Source organism: Perissodus microlepis, chromosome 7 (assembly GCF_051167445.1).
Source record: "Perissodus microlepis isolate ML-2025 ecotype Zambia chromosome 7, ASM5116744v1, whole genome shotgun sequence".
Classification (NCBI taxonomy): Eukaryota; Metazoa; Chordata; class Actinopteri; order Cichliformes; family Cichlidae; genus Perissodus; species Perissodus microlepis.
Window position 1 is genome coordinate 8,770,513 of NC_140467.1, and position 19,548 is coordinate 8,790,060.

At 38.5% G+C, this 19,548-nt stretch overlaps 3 protein-coding genes across 4 annotated transcripts in view; 1 reads left to right on the forward strand and 2 right to left on the reverse strand.

Moving 5' to 3' along the window:
• Nucleotides 1-2,742, forward strand: part of mapk8ip2 (mitogen-activated protein kinase 8 interacting protein 2) — a 28,244-nt gene extending 25,502 nt beyond the window's left edge. For both annotated transcript variants that reach the window (XM_084933184.1, XM_084933185.1), the window contains exon 14: nucleotides 324-2,742. In XM_084933184.1, the coding sequence (XP_084789310.1) occupies nucleotides 324-396 (73 nt within the window). In that variant the 3' untranslated portion in view covers nucleotides 397-2,742. The remainder of the gene's footprint in view (nucleotides 1-323) is intronic.
• On the reverse strand, nucleotides 2,471-12,317 carry LOC146382513 (arylsulfatase A-like). Its single transcript, XM_084933193.1, has 8 exons — nucleotides 10,433-12,317; nucleotides 6,094-6,334; nucleotides 5,742-5,960; nucleotides 4,772-4,941; nucleotides 4,240-4,364; nucleotides 3,634-3,761; nucleotides 3,446-3,548; nucleotides 2,471-3,366 (listed from the first exon to the last, which is right to left on the reverse strand). The coding sequence occupies exons 1-8, from the start codon at nucleotides 10,651-10,653 to the stop codon at nucleotides 3,080-3,082; spliced, it is 1,494 nt and encodes a 497-aa protein (XP_084789319.1). The 5' UTR covers nucleotides 10,654-12,317; the 3' UTR covers nucleotides 2,471-3,079.
• A 143-nt stretch (nucleotides 12,318-12,460) lies between these two features.
• On the reverse strand, nucleotides 12,461-19,309 carry arsa (arylsulfatase A). The gene is made up of 8 exons (XM_084933187.1): nucleotides 19,003-19,309; nucleotides 16,103-16,343; nucleotides 15,762-15,980; nucleotides 15,250-15,419; nucleotides 14,843-14,967; nucleotides 13,360-13,487; nucleotides 13,174-13,276; nucleotides 12,461-13,082 (listed from the first exon to the last, which is right to left on the reverse strand). The coding sequence occupies exons 1-8, from the start codon at nucleotides 19,221-19,223 to the stop codon at nucleotides 12,790-12,792; spliced, it is 1,500 nt and encodes a 499-aa protein (XP_084789313.1). The 5' UTR covers nucleotides 19,224-19,309; the 3' UTR covers nucleotides 12,461-12,789.
• Between the last annotated feature and the right edge of the window lie 239 nt (nucleotides 19,310-19,548).

A 19,548-nucleotide genomic window follows, 5' to 3' on the forward strand; every position in this document is an offset into this window, starting at 1 on the left:
ATGTGTGTGTACCTGTGTAGGGTTAAATGGCAGCAGAATTACTCATGTATTATTCAGCCACAATGTGTTTGAATAATTAAAGATGCACATTAGCCCACTCTCTGAGGCTGGATTAAGAGGAGGCGGCAGAAATCTTTCATCCATCAGATTCTTGCCATTAAGTCAACCAGAATTTGTGAAAAACAACTTCTGTTTTTGTGTCTTTCATACAAACATTGTGAAACATCAGAAACACTAAACAGCCGTACAAAACTGAATCTAAAAATATCTAATACTATCTCACAGGTAAATCTTTAGTCCTCATATGTCTGTATTTTCTGCAGACGAGCCTTCCAGGAGTACTACCAAGAGCATCTGGAATACGCCTGCCCCACTGAGGACATCTACCTGGAGTGAGAAATGTTGCCATGACAACCTTCTTCCTCCACAGCTTGTGTATGTTCATCAATTTTGCCACCAGAGGGCATTGTCAGTGGGGATTTTTTTTTTTCTCGCTCCATTGTAAAATACTCTTCTGTCCCTCTAAACCTGGGATCTTCATTTCTACAGTATGCTAGACATCTGACTGATTTCATTCATCCCTTTCTCTTTGTTTATTTCCATGATCTCAATGGATTGATTGCCTGTTTAGTTAATCTTTTTCTATGATATAAAAATTAAGATGCTGAGCACCTGTTTATTTCAAGATTCTTCTTTTGAGATGAAAACAATGTACCTACTACTGCTGTATCACTTTTCAATGCATGGCTAGTAGGATTACTGCACACAGACACACCAAGAAATACACATATCCAAGTGAATGGCAAGCAGCTCAACAATCAGTAAAGGAATGGTGTCGAATCAAGACGTCGGCGTTTGAGTTAACTGTATATATGTTTTTGTTCAATACTGAAAAACAGGTCATTTAATTTATACTTATAGTGACATTGGAGCAAAGTAGAGAGAGACAGAGAGTACAGCGAGCGGTCCTTGGTCCAAGCTTACCCCTGTGTTGTGTACAAATCGTAGTGTGTTGTAAATACATGTATAGAGAGTAGACATTCAGGCGCCTCATTCAGACTAATTAAGAAATGCTCACAGTTGAGACTGAAGGTGGGAAATTTTGTTCTTGCTTTTGATGTATCGCTCTGACAGGATTAACTGCAGTTTTCAGAGAGGTTCGATGAGTTGACTTCAGATGAACTTTGAATGTCATTTGCTCTGCAGATATATTCATTTTGGAATTAGGGACAGTAACTCTCAGCAAATCTGAATGACAGAGCAAATTTACTTCCCTCCTGTTCTCAAAGTTGCACTGCTCTTAGAGCTTCAATAGCAAGTCATCCAGCTGGTACAGTTGCAAAATATTAGATCAGTGTGTGCTTTATATGGCTGATGCCACTTTTAGATGAAAGAAAGCTAAAGCCCTCTGAAAAGCCATATTCTCACATCTCTGACTGTTTAACTCTGCCTTTCAGCGCTTTCCTGGTCTCCATTTCAGTTTCAATGAGGGAAAAGGAATGACTAGATCGATTGATAGGGGAGTGTCCTGCTGATACGTGGTATTCCAGTGGAGTCAAACCTTTAAAATGTCAGATTTACACTTTTGTTAATGGTTGGGCATTTATCTAATGTTTAAGCATGGTGAACAAGGAGAGTGATGCGTTTCCACGTTTAATTATACCTTCATTCACCTGTCACACAAAAGGTGAATGAAGGAGGTTGGAGCGTCAAACCATGGCTTGCAGTCAAGCACCTTATATGGAGGTGGGAGTAGCTGAAGCCCACCTCCCCAATCACCCCCATTGTTCTCTCTGACACTGTTTAGCATCTTTTTATGCTGCTTTCAGTCAGTCCAGCAGAAAAAACACATCCTATTTGCAGGATTTCAGTGTTAAAGATTCACTGAAAGTTGACATGGCAGGAGAGAGGGTATTATCTACATATGTATTGCTGTCAGTTAGATCGTGTATATACAATAGCAAATCTATGATAGTGCTGTGTCCTTTATGTTGAGTATGTTATGAAAATGAATATGTACATGAATTAAAAAGAAGTTTAAAAAAGATCACGAGCAGATGAAAACCCCTGAACGAAAAACACACAAATATCTGTGATCTGCAATAATTTTATTTCAGTGTCTTTACATGTTTTAACACACGGTGTAATCTCAGTCTGTCACACAGCTGGCATTCAGGTTCCTGAAGACTCCATAACTCTCTACAAACAGGCTTCAGCAGCAGCACATTTAGGGCACATTTGTGAAATGTGACATCACTAGTGTGTGACACACAACCAAACTACTGACCAATCTGCTGTTAGAGCTGAATAGTGACTCATTCAGCTGCCACTGGAAAACTATTATTGTGTCTTGCCGATTATAGTAATCGCATTTGAGCTCCAACAGTGTGACCCATCTCTGATCTGTATCTACTTGCCTCTGATTCTGTTTTTCTATCTTGTTACAGCCTAGTTAAAATACTTCTTTTCACACAGCTACACAAGAGCAACCACTGAAGATCTAGTCCAATATAGCCGCTCAGAAGTACTTCAACAGTTAAATCAACTTTTGACTTTATTACTTTAACAGGATTCTTCACTGTATACCTAGAGCAAAAGAGTATGTGACAGAACAAACATATCTTATCTTGTATCTTTAAAAACAAGGACTTGTAAAGTTCAAGGGAAAACAAAGAAAAAAAAAAATCATTCGCCTTGTCATGGGTTTGGTCTTATGAATAAAATATATGCTTGATGTCTGAACCTTTATTGTTGTCCTCATTGTTTGGTTAAATCCTAATTGTGTGAGTGAAAAGGGCTTACAAAGAATTCCCGAAGTAGAAATAATTTTTTTTTAAAAAATCAAAGAATAAAATACTCAAAGCATAGAAGAAAGGAAATACAGTACACTGTTAAACATAATTTCTGAATTGAGACAGTATTAAATCTTGGAAGATCATCTCCTCACTAAGGAAGCACATTGCCTGTACACTGCTTCTTAATTTCTAGCAATTAAAACTCCACTCTCTACAAGAGAGCAGCACTGCAGTTCAACTTTCTCTTTCTTTATTGTCATTAGGAGCTGCAGCAATGTTTCTCATCAACAATGACAGCAGCTAGGTTTGGGGCTACACTCAGGGTTGCAGCAAGGCTCGAGGCTGGGGTCTTTTCCTTTTGCCATTTGGCTCTCTCCAAACACCATGGAGGATTCAAATTGCTCCTTAACTGTCTTGACCTGTTGCAGCACAGATTGGATGTCAGATTCATCTACTGATAGAGGATAGAGCTCACATGGGTCAGCCTCCAGATCAAATATCAGAGGAGGGTCGTGAGTCTTGCGCAGTGCTGAGCAGTCTTTGTCTGGTGTAGTACTGCTGTGGAAAGCACCTGATGTACAAAGGTGAACAAGCAGGAGTCAAGACCAGCTAAAGTTTGACAGTATGAGCATGCAATAATTAATAAGTACCTTGTGTATAGAAGTGGGCCTTGTACTTCCCCAGCCTTACAGCAAACAGGCCATAGTCTTCACTGGGATTTACAGGATAGAACATCACGGTCTCCCTTTTACTCTGTAAAACACAAAGAAAATACACACATGAGCTTGGTTTTTTCATTATTTGACTTTTTGCACAACTTTAAATACAATGCTCCTACCTTTCCTTGTTTAACAAGGATATCCGTCATATCGACCCCATCCAGCATCACCTGTGGTAGTTCAGCTCCTGCCAGGTGCGCCAATGTGGGGAGGATATCTAGAGTGCTGGCCATCTCATGAGTAATACCTTCAAACAATTTGTTCAAAAAAAGAATCACTAAAGGCTACATTTTTGTTTTCATTATAGTATACTTTGATGCTGGAAAAAGAGAGAGGCAATGCTCATGGAATAAACAAACAAAACCTTCAGAACTACATTCATACATTAGATTACACAGGGTGCTGCAAACAGTCTTCAGAGGTTCTGATCGCAGAAAGGCTTTGACATTTAAACTATGCTCAATTAGTACTAAGGTGCCAAAAGTATTTCCCACACCACTGCACCACAACCAACAGCCTGAAATGCTGTATTGGCTGTAAATGGTATTTACAGCAATTTCTGATCCTACCATCTGAATGGTGATCAAGTAGTCTGGCACCAAAAACCATGCAGGTAAAACTAAATGTAACCAAACTGTGTGGCAAGATCAAGGGTGGGTCAGGATTTTTTGTGTTTGAAGGATAATGTAGTCTAGACTTTTTGCAGACTGCTAAAATGTCCCGACCTGGCTTGATGGTCCCTGGCCAGTAGGCGATGGCAGGTTCTCTCATGCCTCCCTCATATGTGGTACTTTTGCCACATTTCAGAGGACCAGCAATGCCTCCACGGGACCTGCGCATCAGTTCAGGCCTAAATGCAGAGAAAGAAAACAGATGCCATTTAATAAAACATGATAAATGCAATATTATCACAAGAGTGCAAAGACTGCTAGAAACTTGACTACTGAACAGAGGAAAAATATTTTTTCTGGAGGGTGGTTAAATGTCAGCATGAGGAATTAAACTCAAAAACTCTAGTGCATTTCAGTCATCATTGTTGTCTTTAAGTTACTGAATGAAATATGTCTCAGTCATACACGTCATAGTAGTCTTAAGACTTTAAAAAAGATTGGAACTAGTGTTCTTTGATCTTTAAAGATTTAAACATAAAGAAGTCCAGTCACCTTTTTAAGCTCATTAAATGAGATACCAAAATGGAATAACAGTAAATACAGTTCATAGATTAGCAACAAATATGATAATAAACTGAAAACCAACCCATTGTCTGATGTAAAGAAGACCAATGTGTTGTTGATCACTCCTGTCCTCTCCAGAGTTTCCACCAGGTGGCCTACACTGTTGTCAAACTCCAACAGGGAATCCCCGTACGGACCCCTTAAAGATCGGCCAGCTGCCCCTATACCGGCATACTGGGGGTAGTGGGTGTGCTGAAGCAAGAAAACAAGTGGTTATTAGTGTTGTTAGCATTGATACTGAAATATTGATTCTTCCGATACCAGATATTTATGTTCTAGAATCAATTCCCCTATTAGAATATTGGTATTTTAGTAATTTGGTTTAAAAAATTTTTAGTTTATGATGGAATCCTTTCCAGACACTGGAATCAAAAATAGTCATTGTAGGCTTTAAGAAATAAAAAAACAACTCAAAATATTTGATATTTATATTGTTTATATGTTTATTTCAAAACATAGATAATGACATATATATATATAAAAATGTTTTTAAACTTTATTATTATTTTCTATCAGTCACATTTGTTTTTAATTGTTTACTGAATGTTTTAAAATGCAGGAGTTGACTTTTCAGGTTTGTTTGTTTCTTGTGTGATAATTCTTCATAATTACAATAAGAAGAAGAAGTCTGATATCTGGTACTCATTATGAACATATAGTTTGAAATACAGAACTTTCGGTTTTCCAAACACATTAAGTTTTTGTTCAAAGCTTAGGTATTGGATGAGTATCACTGATACCAGCTCTGATTTTACTTGATATGGGATAAGAAAGGAAATCAGTGGTATTGCACATCACATTGATTATTGAGGGACCAGAATCTATCCCCAGAGGACTAGAAAATTGTGAATTATCCTGATATTTACCATTTTGAAAACACATTTTTAGGCATTCAAAGAGCTGACGAACCAAAGCTTTGATTGCATTCAATAGAAGGTTGATTTTGCACACTTTAATTCATGCATTTTTTTCAGATTGCTCTTGTTGCTCACATGTGATGGATAGTAGAGGAAGAATGGTTGTTTTTTCTCAACCGATGTGGTTATGAAGTTTGCTGCAAAGTCACTGTAACTCCTCTCCAGATCCAGGAAGTTGACTGGTTGTTGCTTGATGACCTCATTCTCCATTAGTGGGACGACTACGTTGCTAATATCACACAATCCATAGCACTTTATATCTGGAGGGAAACAAGTCAGATTCTTACAGGGGCCCTGGGGAAGAAAAGACAAGATAGAAAAATTAACAGACAGCAGTACAGAGTAAAGAATAATAAAGTGAATATAGTGAAAAAAAAATACATTTCATGAAGCAATTTTAAGTAGCACAGACTGGAAACACACTGACCATGTCATGGGAGTATGGGATCCCCAGGAAATGGTCAAAGCCCTGCTTGGTTGGAAGAAACATGCCATTGTGCCCAACACCTAGATGCCACTTTCCTATGATCGCTGTGGCGTAGCCCAGGAGCTTTAACACTTCAGCGATGGTGGTCTCATTGAGAGGAAGACCACCTATAGATCCTGGGTAAAACACGCCTGGGTAGATTCCTGACCGGGTCTGATAGCGACCTGTCAACAATGATGCCCTTGGAAAAAAACAACAAACAAGGCAGTTAATTAACAGTGGAAAAGATAGTGGGGTCATTTTGAACACTCTTACTTAGGAAAACTCATCAATTCATCCAACAATGGAAGATGAAAAACTACAGGACATGTAGGGAAGATTTCATCACTTTGGTTGCATGTCTAAAGTTTAGAGGCAACAACAAAAATTTCATGTACTTAATGAAACTTGAAAATAATTACTCTTAATTCAAATATTAATTCCGTCATCTAAGCTTTTCTTCCATCAAAGAATCACAGCAATCTTTTCTTCTTTCCCTTTAGCGGTCACCACAGCAGATCGCTTTCCTCCATCTCACCTACCACCCCCCGTCTTTAAATCTGAGCTGAAAAATCATTTTACATTCTCTCTATGCTGGTCACTCCCAATGAAAGTCTTGTTCAACGCTGCCACCTTTAGCACCACCTAATATCTTTTTGTTAGTGCCATTGATCTCAAACCACACCTCATAGGAGATAATGTGTGGTTTGTGTTATCACAAAAATCACAAATAAACCCTGATACTAATCTCCACCTACTCCACCCAGCCTGCTCTTTCTTCTTCACCACTTTTGTGCAAAGTCCGTTGCTTTGTACGGTTAACCACAGGTATTTAAACTGATCCATGTTCATTACCTCAGATCTATCAATTCAAGCTGCAGCGATTCATTGAGAAAACCTAATTAAAAAATAATTTTTGTTTAAATGCTTCATTTTTTAAATGTATTTTATGTGAGCTTTATTTATACAGGTAGACTCAGTGTCTTATGTAGAAAAGAGACCTGTTTCGGACAAACATATTAAAACTATAACAATAAAATAAACAATAAAAGAGCAAAAATGGCTAATGTTTATGTAGTCATATCAAAAACAGGTTCTCAGCAATGATTTCACGAAGTAATTTCTATGTCTTTTAAAGTCTGCAAGTGAAATCAATTGAGAGAGCTTCTGTAATGTTTTCCATGACGACAGTGCAGAAAAGGAGAATACCTTCTTTCTGAACTCTGTATAAACTGATGCATGGTAAATGTAATAAAGTCCAGACCACAGGCTATGACTAAACTATTTATGTGACATGTAATCTAATAAATAACAGGGAAGCAAACCACAAATTTATAGATAAGATGATACCAATGAACCATCCTGGGTAAGGCCAATAAGGACCAGTAAACCAAAGAATATAAAGTACAATGGTGTGTTAAAGGTTTACAGCCAATTATAAATCTTAATGCCCCGTGATAAAAACAGAGTACACAGATAGGCAGAATGTGCAGAGACATGTAAATTGTATCATCATAATCTAGGAGGGGTAAAAAAAAAAGGTGATATCAACAAGAGAAACAGATAATATTGTATTGTGATTGATAATAATCTAAGTATTTGTACGAGGCCACAGTTTAATAGAAATGCCTTTAGCAGATACAAGAGAGGGAAGTACTACAAGCATGCTTTTTGTATTTGAGAAAAATACAACCTTGTTTTTTACTGGATTTAAAACCAAAGCTGACAACTATGAATGTATAAAATCAAAAGATAGCTGTAATTTTTCAAAAACCACATCGACAGTATGAGCACAACAGTAAATAATTGTATCAGCTGCGTAAAAAATGGACAGATGCATTTAGATTTTGTCCCAAGTCATTAACAAATATTGACACAATGCGCAAAGTCAATATGTGGCTTAAAGGAAAGATTTTTATCAATCACAATACCCAAGTATTTGTATGAGGCCACAGTTTCAATAATAATGCCTTGAGCAGATACAAGAGAGGGAAGTACTGCAAGCATGCTCTTTCTGCAGGCACATGACTTTTGTGTTTCAGCATTTACAACCAGTCTGAGCTGACTCTGTGACTGTATTCAACCAAAAGGTAACTGTCATTTTCGAAAACCACGTTGACAATATGAGCACAACAGCAAAATAACTGTATCATCTGCGTAAAAATGGACAGACGCATTTAGATTTTGTCCCAAGTCATTAACATAAAAAGTAAATAACCCTGCCGCACTCCGTTGGTGACATTTAAAAAACTGGAAGAGAGACCATTGAGCTGCACATACTGCCTACGGTGGGAAAGGTAATATGAAATCCAGCCAACTGCTTGGTCTGAAAGTCATATTTCTAATGGCCCCTGAGATAAAATGCCATGGTCAACAGTGTCAAAGGCTTTTGATAGATCAATAAAAAGAGCAGAGTGTCGGGGCTCTTCAAAGCCTTGCATACCTCTTCTATCACAACTCTAACACATTTGCTACTAAATACAGACCTGCAATAGAAATATATCTAAGAGCATGCCTGTGGATGACAAGCATTACATTAAGCCCATGTAGGCCCTGGTTTTTCTATAAAAAGATTGATTACAAGATTGATTTTGTATACACACATGTTGAGGAGCAAAGAGGTGGAGTCACTGCCAAGAGGTGACCTCAAGTGTAGTGGGTAATTTTTTTTCCAGGGTCCAAAAAAGCAGTGCTTGTTACTGTAACCACCATTAAACATTTATAGTGAAAAAGCTGGCAGGAGTCCTACATCAAACCACCTTATCATCAATCAACTCTAAGTAAAGCTGTAGAAGTTACAATAATATATGCAGATGAAATGTTAACTTAGTCTTAGTCTACAATGTTTAAATTACAGGCTGTCAGCAGCTGTCCTATCTTATATGGCAGCAATAGCTGCAACAAGCATTGGGTGGGGGTACATAGAGTGTACGAGACCATACTTATTTGAAGGCTTAAGTAACATTATTTTGGATTTTTAGATGATAGAAAATATAAATATAATATGAATTAAGTTATATTAATACTTACAAATATAGAAATTAAAAGGTTTCTTTGTCTCATCCTGCAGCACAATACAATTATACATGGGCGACTAAAGCTCTGAGCCACAAACCTGGGGCTGTTAGATTGAACACTGGAATATTATTGATATTGATTATTAATACATTATTAATACACTATTTTTTTCTGCAGCAGGAAACATCAAAGCACAGGACTACAGCATTATTTGTAGTTGAATGAAGTTGCCAGGTGAAACTATAAACTCTGATGTTCTCTGATGCCACCGTTATCTCACCCATCATAAACATTTCCTGTTTTTGACACGTCTCAGTATTTTTTTAGCCCTCTTTCTCAGTTTCTCCCAAGTCTTCCCACTTTTCTGTTAATTTTTTTCTTAATTAAATTAAAAAATATATATTTTTTTATTTTATTTATTTATTAATTTACTGGAAAAAGTTTTCGATCTTCCATTTCTCAAACCAAGAATACTCAGTTTTAGAAGAAAGTTACCCCTCTCCCATTTTAATAATACTTTATATTACTATAGGACCTCAATAGCTATGTCAGAATCAGAATCAGAAGACTTTATTTATCCCCAAGGGGCAATTAACATACAACAGAGCAGCATGAAGTTGAAGATAAGGACAATAAGAACAGGCAATAAGAGTGAGATGAAGTTAAGGACAAATTGGAAGACAGCAATAGTGGCTGGAACTGCTAGAATAAACTGTTAGAAATGACTGGTTGGCCTATAACCTTTGAAACATATGTTAAACATATGTCTCGTCAACGATATTAAGCAATTTTAAGCCAGGAGGAACATTTGTGTCATGAGGTTCAGAATCAGTTTTTTCGCAAAGAGGCGTTTATATATGTTTTAATTATGAATGTAAAATGCTCATTGGCATTAAAAAAATCTCTTTTTCAAGAATGTAGACCAAGAGGACGGCAATAACCGCAATAAATATAACATAACAGTTCTACAAAGATATTAAGTGGATTAATGCAGAACTATTTAATGCACAATATATACAATAACGCAGTCTACCATTAAAATGACTTATTTATTAATGAGCCCATTAATAATTTGTCAGTTACAACTTTAAAGAATAATTTAGGATCAAATCGACTTGAAAAACAAAACAAAACAATAAATAAATGAATAACAGAACCTTTTGAACATACTTCACGGCCACTTTCATTACTTTAAAGTTTAAAAAAAACTGTTGAGCTAAGTCTCGGATTGATTTCTGTTTTATTCACAAACGCAAACAGTCAGTACTGATTACACCGGTACCTGGACGGGGTGCACACGGGGCAGGTGCTGTAAAAATCTGTGAATCGGAGCCCTTCAGCTGCCAGGCGGTCCAGGTTGGGAGTGAGTGAACTGGGATGTCCATAACAGCCCAAGTCCCCGTAACCCAAATCGTCAGCGAAGATGAGGACGAAATTCGGCGGTGAAGCCGAGCAGGTGCACAAAAGAATAATGCCGAAAAAGGTGAAGCGGCCGGATGCCATCCTGTTCTGACTTTAAGTCTGACTGATAGTAATGAAGCGTCAGATCCCTAAAATAGTGATGTGCGGATCGATACTGGAATATCGATTCTTCCGATAGCAAATATTTGTGATCTAGACTCAGTTCTTATTTCAAAATATCGATATTTAGGAAATTTGTGGTAAATTTGTAATTTGTGATTAATAGGAACACAGTGGAAAGTAACTATATTATTGGGACTGTCTAAATGATTGGCAGGAACTACTTCTTCTTCCGCCTGTCATAGTGATGTGCGAAATACGGCTGTATAAATGCATCACGGCTCTTCACTCAGTTGATAACCACAAGAGTCGCCGCGTGTGGGCCTGTTGCAGCTCTACAAACAACCAAGACGCGGTTTTTGAAACATTTTGCAAGGCCATAAATTGTACAACTGTATAGTGACAATAAAGGCATTCTATTCTATTCTAAAGTAAATTATAATATCAGAAAATGATGATGAGGCAAACTGAGGGAGGAGGAGAGGGACCCTTTTTAAAGTATAGAGGTGGGTAGATTGATCCAAATATCGATAGTATTGATACCAACACTTGTATCAGTATCAGATCTATACTAACGCTGTTCGATACTTTGTTTCTATCCTCAAAGTCCAGTATGTATCCCACTGTCCATCCAAATGAATGTGGCAGCTGATTTTCTGATGATGATAGAGAGTACCAGGAGCTATTTTTTTAATGTATTCTCACATACATGTTTCTGTGAGGTGGACAGGAAACCAAAAGTGCGACTCTACCTGCATGTAATCAAGTGAAAAGAAGAAACACATGGCATGGGAGCATTTAATATGTGCTGTACGTTCTGCATACAGACAACTGTGCGTGTGAGTCTGTGTGTGAGGAGGAAGGTAATGTTTTTGATAGTGATGGAGGGAAGTCGGAATGGAGGTTAGAAAGCTAGTCCCAGTCACATAAAATTATTACATTTTACACAATGGAGTTTAGGAAAGTCTAGGGTTGGGCAAGCATTGTTTGATCAAGTCATTATGAACTTCTCAGAAGTCCTCATACACAATGGTGTGTGTGAGCTTGCGTGCTGTCTTGCACCATTGTTGCCATCTTAGGGAACTAGATACTTTGCTTTGTCATTCACTTTCACATCTCTGTGCAGTGCTAACCTAAGGGAGAAACAAGCTGTTGGATGATGGAAAAACAAAGAAAACAACAGTCAGTGAGAGGTTTTGAAAAAGTACCTTGCTGCAGCAGCTCTCTTCATCTAATCTTCTCCAACACAGAGCACTCTAACAATCTCTGCAGGGAACAACAACCCTGGAAGGAGGCAGTGATGCTGCTGCTTTTCCATCAAATGAGTTCATGTTATATTTAAGACAAAAAGAAAAATCTAGCCAAGGTGTCATGCTCAGCTCAGGTAAACAATGAGTCAGTCATTAGTCTGGTAGAGCTAATGAAGCACCTATAGCATCATTAAAAATCATTAGAAACAAATATTCAGTAATGACTGGTATACGTTTGCCACAACTAATAATAAATTTGAGGGTGTTTTCCAGACCCATCTAATTGTTCTCCATGAGTTACAGAGAAGAAGCAGGAGAGCCACTATGGATAAATGACAGTCTATGCACTACACAGGCTGCCTGCATTGTGTTTTAGTAAAAGACAACTACTCTGACCTTTTATTGCGAGTAAATGAAAAAGAGTATGTGACAGAACAACATATCTGATCTTGTATCTTTCAAAACAAAGACTTGTGAGTTTCAACGGAAAAAAAAAATCATTTGCCTTTTCATGGGTTTGAAAATACATCTTGAAAATATATGATTGATGTCTGAAACTTTATTGTTGTCTTCATTGTTTAGTTAACTCGTGATGTTATGAGTGAAAAGGGCTTACCAAGAATTCCTTGAGTGGAAATTAGAAATCAAATAAAACAATACTCACAGCACAGAAGAAAGATGATACAGTACACTGTTAAACATTAGTTATGATTTCAACAGTATCAAATTTGAGAAAATCATCTCCTCACTAAGGGAGCACATTTACTTTACATTCATTTTCCATTTCCAGTAATTAAAACTCTCCACAGGAGAGCAGCACTTTAGTCCAACTTTCCCTTCCTTCCTCAAGCTGTAACAGTTTTTCTCGTCAACACTGACAGCAGCTAGGTTTGGGGCTACACTCAGGGTTGCAGCACGGCTCGAGGTTGGGGTCTGTTCCTTTTGCCACTTGGCTCTCTCCAAACACCATGGAGGATTCAAATTGCTCCTTAACTGTCTTGACCTGTTGCAGCACAGATTGGATGTCAGGTGTATCTACTGGCAGAGCATAATGCTCACATGGGTCAGCCTCCAGATCAAATATTAGAGGAGGGTCATGAGCCTTGAAGACTGCTGTTTCTGGACAGTCTTTGTCTGGTGTAGTACTGCTGTGGAAAGCACCTGATGTACAAACATGAACAGGCAGGAATTAAGACCAACTAAAACTTGTGACAGTGTGAACTTGCAATATTCAAAATATGACACGTAGTACCTTGTGTATAGAAGTGAGCCTTGTATTTTCCCAGCCTTACAGCAAAGAGGCCATATTTTTCACTGGGATCTACAGGGTAGAACATCATGGCTTCCCTTTTACTCTGTAAAACACAGAGAAAATACACACGAGCTTGGTTTTACCATTATTTGAGTGTTTGCACAACTTTAAATACAATGCTCCTACCTTTCCTTGTTTAACAAGGATATCCGTCATATCGACCCCATCCAGCATCACCTGTGGTAGTTCAGCTCCTGCCAGGTGCGCCAATGTGGGGAGGATATCTAGAGTGCTGGCCATCTCATGAGTAATACCTTCAATAGATTTGTTCATAAGAAAAAAAACAGCAATCACTAAAAGGCTACATGTACATAAATTATTTTTAATCAGTGTTGGGGAGTAACGGAATACATGTACCGCCATTACGTATTTAAAATACAAAATATGAGTAACTGTATTCCGTTACGGTTACCGTTTAAAAAGGTGGTATTCAGAATACAGTTACTTTGTTGAGATAGAGATTACACAGCGGTCTTTTCCTGTTTCAGAGAAGTACGTCAAGCTGTCCATACCTGGGGTCTTGGAAACTGCCAAGCAAACAGTCACAGCCTTGCCCAGCCACTTGAAGAGGTATACCAAAGAAATAGAAGGCAGGAGAATAAACCAGCTGTTCTCCACAGAACCATCCAAGGTGTACTCTCATTGGCAGGGGAATAATATGAGAAAGGTTCCACCAAGGCTGGAGACAGACCAATACTGGAAGAGCATGTGGGAAAAGGACGCAACCCATAATGGAAATGCCCACTGGCTAGAGGATCCAAGAGCAGACCACAGCAACCTCCCTGAACAGGGACCAGTAACCATCACAGTGGCAAACATCCAAGATTGGGTCTCCAGTACGAACAGCTGTACAGCACCAGGCCATGACATAGTTCATGCCTATTGGCTGAAAAAGCTGACTGTACTACATGAGCATCTGGCAATACAAATGAACCAGCTACTAGTTAATGAGACATACCCAGAATGGCTAACTCATGGCTGGACAGTCCTGATCCCCAAGGACATCCAGAAGAAATGAGTCCCATCCAACTCCCAGCGAACAACCAATGACGAGACTGGCTATGGATACCAACTATGGAATGGAGCATCGTCAGCCACCTCCTCTACATGGATGATATCAAGCTGTATGCCAAGAGGGAATGAGATATCGATCCACTGATCAACACCACCAGGAACTACAGCAAGGACATCGGAATGAAAGATGCCCCTGAGACAATCCAGCAAATAACAGCAGAGTGCAAGATGCTAGCAGGCAGAGCACAGTCCTAGGAACAGCAAAGTCAAGTCAAGTAATTTTTTCCCAGAGAACTGATCCTCATTTGATATTTTCTGTTTTAAACCATTCTTTATAAATCTACAGATGACTGTGTAGGAAAATCCCTGCAGATCAGTAGTTCATGAAATACTCAGAGCAAGCTGTCTGGCACCAACAACCACGCCATCTTTCTGCTTTAGAATATGGTCAGCAGTAACAGGTAAAAATAAATGTACTCAAACTGAGGTCTGTGTGGCAAGATCAAGGATGGGTCAGGATTTTATTTATTTATTTTTTTTTAGTTTGAAGCAGGATGTAGTCTAGACTTTTTGCAGACCACTAAAATGTCCTGACCTGGCTTGATGATTCCCGGCCAGTAGGCGATGGCAGGTTCTCTCATGCCTCCCTCATATGTGGTACCTTTGCCACATTTCAGAGGACCAGCGTTGCCTCCACGGGACATACGCATCAGTTCAGGCCTACATGTAGAGACAGAAAGCAGACACCATTAAGAAAAAAGGTAAATGCAATATCGCAAGAGTGCAAAGATTTCTAGGGACTTGACTACTGAACAGAGGAAAAAAATTTTCTTGAGGGTGGTTAAATGTCAGCATGAGGAATTAAACTCCAAAACTCTAGTGCATTTCAGTCATCATTGTTGTCTCTAAGTTATGTGTGGTAGTTTTAAGAGTTTGAAAAGAAGGCAACTGGACTTCTTTAATCTTTTAATTTCTAAATGTTAACAAGTCCTGAAAACTAACCCATTGTCTGATGTAAAGAAGACCAATGTGTTGTTGATCACTCCTGTCCTCTCCAGAGTTGCCATCAGGTGGCCTACAGTGTTGTCAAACTCCAACAGAGAATCCCCAAACGGACCCCTTAAAGATTGTCCAGCTGCCCCTATACCTGCATACTGGGGGTAGTGGGTGTGCTGAAGCAAGAAAACAAGTGATTATTAGTGTTGTTTGAAATATTGACTCTTTCAATGCCGCATATTTATATTCTAGAAGTGACTGATCATATTAAAATACTGAAATTTGAATAATTGGGGATTTCTTTTAAATGACTAATCCAAACACATTGGAAAGTAACTAGTATCTATCTACAGAGGACTAGGAAATGTTTAAATTATCCCAATTTAAAAACTCTCAGACATGCACAGTAGTTGATATTTACCATTATGAAAACACATTTTTAGGCATTGATTGCACTCAAAGGTTGATTTTGCACACTTTAATTCATGCATTTTTTTCAGATTGCTCTTGTTGCTCACATGTGATGGATAGTAGAGGAAGAATGGTTGTTTTTTCTCAACCGATGTGGTTATGAAGTTTGTTGCAAAGTCACTGTAACTCCTCTCCAGATCCAGGAAGTTGACAGGTTGTTGTTTGATGACCTCATTCTGCATTAGCGGGACGGTTACAGTGTTAATATCACACACTCCATAGCACTTTATATCTGGAGGGAAACAAGTCAGATTCTTACAGGGGCCCTGGGGAAGAAAAGACAAGATAGAAAAATTAACAGACAGCAGTACAGAGTGAAGAATAGTAAAGTGAATATAGTGAAAAAAAAAAGACAATTTTAAGTAGCACAGACTGGAAACACACTGACCATGTCATGGGAGTATGGGATCCCCAGGAAATGGTCAAAGCCCTGCTTGGTTGGGAGAAACATGCCATTGTGTCCAAGCCCTAAGTGCCACTTTCCTGTGACTGCTGTAGCATAACCCAGGGGCCTTAACACTTCGGCAATGGTGGTCTCATTGAGAGGAAGACCACCTATAGATCCTGGGTACAACACGCCTGGGTAGATTCCTGACCGGGTCTGATAGCGACCTGTCAACAATGATGCCCTTGGAAACAACCAACAAGCAAGGCAGTTAATTAACAGAGCAGTGGAAACATTTAAAGGCAACTAGGCAGCTATCGATTATTTTAGTAACTGAGTAATCTATTTATTATTCTATTGATTAATCGAGTAGTTGGATAAGAAATACTTTTGTCTTATTAATGAGCAATAACAAATATTCAAAAGGGACAGAGCACAGGTCTTTCAAAATGAACTGTTCATTGGTTTCCATTTTAGAAATTGCAATGTCTTAAAGTTTTACTGCATACAACATTTGTGCCATAACAGATGTATGATGGTGTAGATCAGGGGTCCCCAATCTCAGTCCACGAGGGTCGGTGTCCCTGCAGGTTTTAGATGTGTCCTTGATCCATCACAGCTGATTTAAATGGATATATTACCTTCTCAACATGCCTTGAAGTTCTCCAGAGGCTTGGTAATGAGCTAATCATGTGATTCAGGTGTGTTGACCCACGGTAAGATCTAAAACCTGCAGGGACACCGGCCCTCGTGGACTGAGATTGGGGACCCCTGGTGTAGATGTTAATAATTAAGATTAATAATAGTTCAGTGTTCAGCCTAACAACCTTCAGGTCAGTGGCTCAGAGTTTTACTGCCCGAGTACATTTATATTAGCCTGTGAGAAAAGCTTTTATTTTTATATTTTAACATTTTAATGAAATGAAACGAACACAATATTTTATATAATTTCACTTTCAATCTGAAAAATGTTACGAAAGCTTGAAATTATTATGGTCTTGTATACCCCATGCCCCCCTTTAGACTCACCCCTGTCTCTTGCAGGTATGCTTCCATGTAAAACAGTACGGCCGCCAACAGCCTTCAGCACGCCGTATAATTTAACCAGTCAGGTATCAGACTAAGTTAACAGTTCATTTGCATATTTTAATACAACTTCTGCAGGCTACAAAGTTCACTTTTTATTCACGTCGGTGTTGATCAGATGCTTTGGTGAAGGACTCCCGCTAGCTTTTTCCAGGAAAAGGTTTTAATGGTTTTAATGGTGAGTACAGGAACAGTGCTGCTGTTTTGGACACTAGAAACATGTTTTCTGTGTTTTTGTTTAAAATTGGAGGCTGTGTGGTTAATATTTGTCACAATGTTTATTTACACACTGCTCCTAAATACGTTTGTATTGTAGGTCTGTCCTTAGTCGCGAATGTGGGTGAAACGCTCGTGTTTACATCGTTTTATACATCGCCGCCCTACAGAGCTGTTCCATTAAAAGAAGTATCAAAACAATGAATTTGTTTTGAGAATTTTAAAAAATTGAATTATTTGAATTACTCGATCAATCGTTTCAGCCCAAGAAAAATTTCATGTACTTGATGAAAACAATAGCAATCTCTTCTTCTTTTGGCTGTTCACTTTAGGGGTTGTCACAGCAGATCGCTTTCCTCCATCTCACCCTATCCCTTCTGTCACACCAACCCACTGCATGTTCCTCTTTTCTCCTGCCTGGCATCTCCAGCTTCATCTTTAACATCCTTTATTGAAATGGTCCTCTACCCCTCACTATTCCTCATCTGAATATGTCCAAACCATTTCAACCCTGCCTAACTAACTTTAACTAATCAACTGTCTCCAAATCTGAGCTAAAAATGATGATGATTTATAATCCTGTCTGTGCTGGTCATTCCCAATGAAATCATAAGATATCTAACTGCCACTCACTCTTTTTGGTGTCACAAATATCACAAATCACCCCTGATACTCATCTCCACCCACTCCACCCTGCCTGCACTTTCTTCTTTAACACTCTTGTGTACGGTCAGTTGCTTTGGATGGTTGACCCCAGGTATTCTCCATCTTTATTACCTCTACTCCTTGTTTTCCATGTTCATGTTTTCACCAGTCTCCCGCTCATTTGTTTCTTCTGTTTTGCTTCTACTGATCACAATTCCATCTGTTACTATCATAGTCCAAGGAGACGCCTGCCTGATCAAGGCTTCAACGATTCGAGTAACTCAAAGAACTCAATTATTTAAAAAAAAGAAAATCTAATGCAATAATTTTTTTCATTTGGGTGCTTCATTATAATTTTACTGAACCAATCTATGATGTTTAAATTACAGACTGTCCACAGCTGTCCTACCTTATATGGCAGCAATACCTGCACGAAGCAGGAGCATGGGGTATACTAGACATACTTATTATTATTATTATTATTATTATTATTATTATAAACTAGTTTCCTTTCTCTATCCAATGTCACTGTTATTTTGCCCATCATAAACATTTCCTGTTTTTGACATGCCCCAGTATTTTTTAGCCCTCCCAGGTCTTCCCACTTCTGTTAAGGTTTTTCTTTGTAATCTAATTTAATCAAATTGAATTTTTTTGTTTATAAATATTTATTTGTTTGACTTATCTATCTATCTATCTATCTATCTATCTATCTATCTACATATTTATTTATTAATTATTTATGAATGTAAAATCCTCATAGAGATTAAACATTTATTTTCCAGGAAGTAGGCCAAGGGGACAGCAGAAATTGCAACAATTATGCCATAACACTTCTATAAAGTGATTAAGTGCCCAAAAAGGGCTGGATTGATTGTAATCTAGAACACAAAGTATACACAATAACGCACGTTTTATTCACACACGCAAACAGTCAGTACTGATTACACCGGTACCTGGACGGGCTGCACACGGGGCAGGTGCTGTAAAAATCTGTGAATCGGAGCCCTTCAGCTGCCAGTCGGTCCAGGTTGGGAGTGAGTGAACTAGGATGTCCATAACAGCCCAAGTCCCCGAAACCTAAATCGTCAGCGAAGAGGAGGACGAAATTCGGCGGTGAAGCCGAGCAGGTGCACAAAAGTAAAATACCGAAAAAGGCGAAGCAGCTGGATCCCATGCTTTTCCGTCTTTAAGTCTGACTGATAATAAGGAAGCGGCAGATCTCTTAAAAACAAAATAGAACGTCACGTGCCAGAGGCCGGAAACGGCTGCACGCCGGTTATGTCACGGAATGCTGGGAAATGTAGTCTTAAGCATCAGATTAGACTAAAGCGCACAACCGTTTTTGTTTTTTTTGTTTTTTTAATTTCTGCTTTTTAACATTTAAATTAATATATATTTTTACAACCTATTCTCCTTCTTACAGCTCAACACCCAATGTGAAGACTTTTAGTTTAAATCCCCAAGTTCTGCATAGTGAATTAGGTCCAGATTTAATAGGT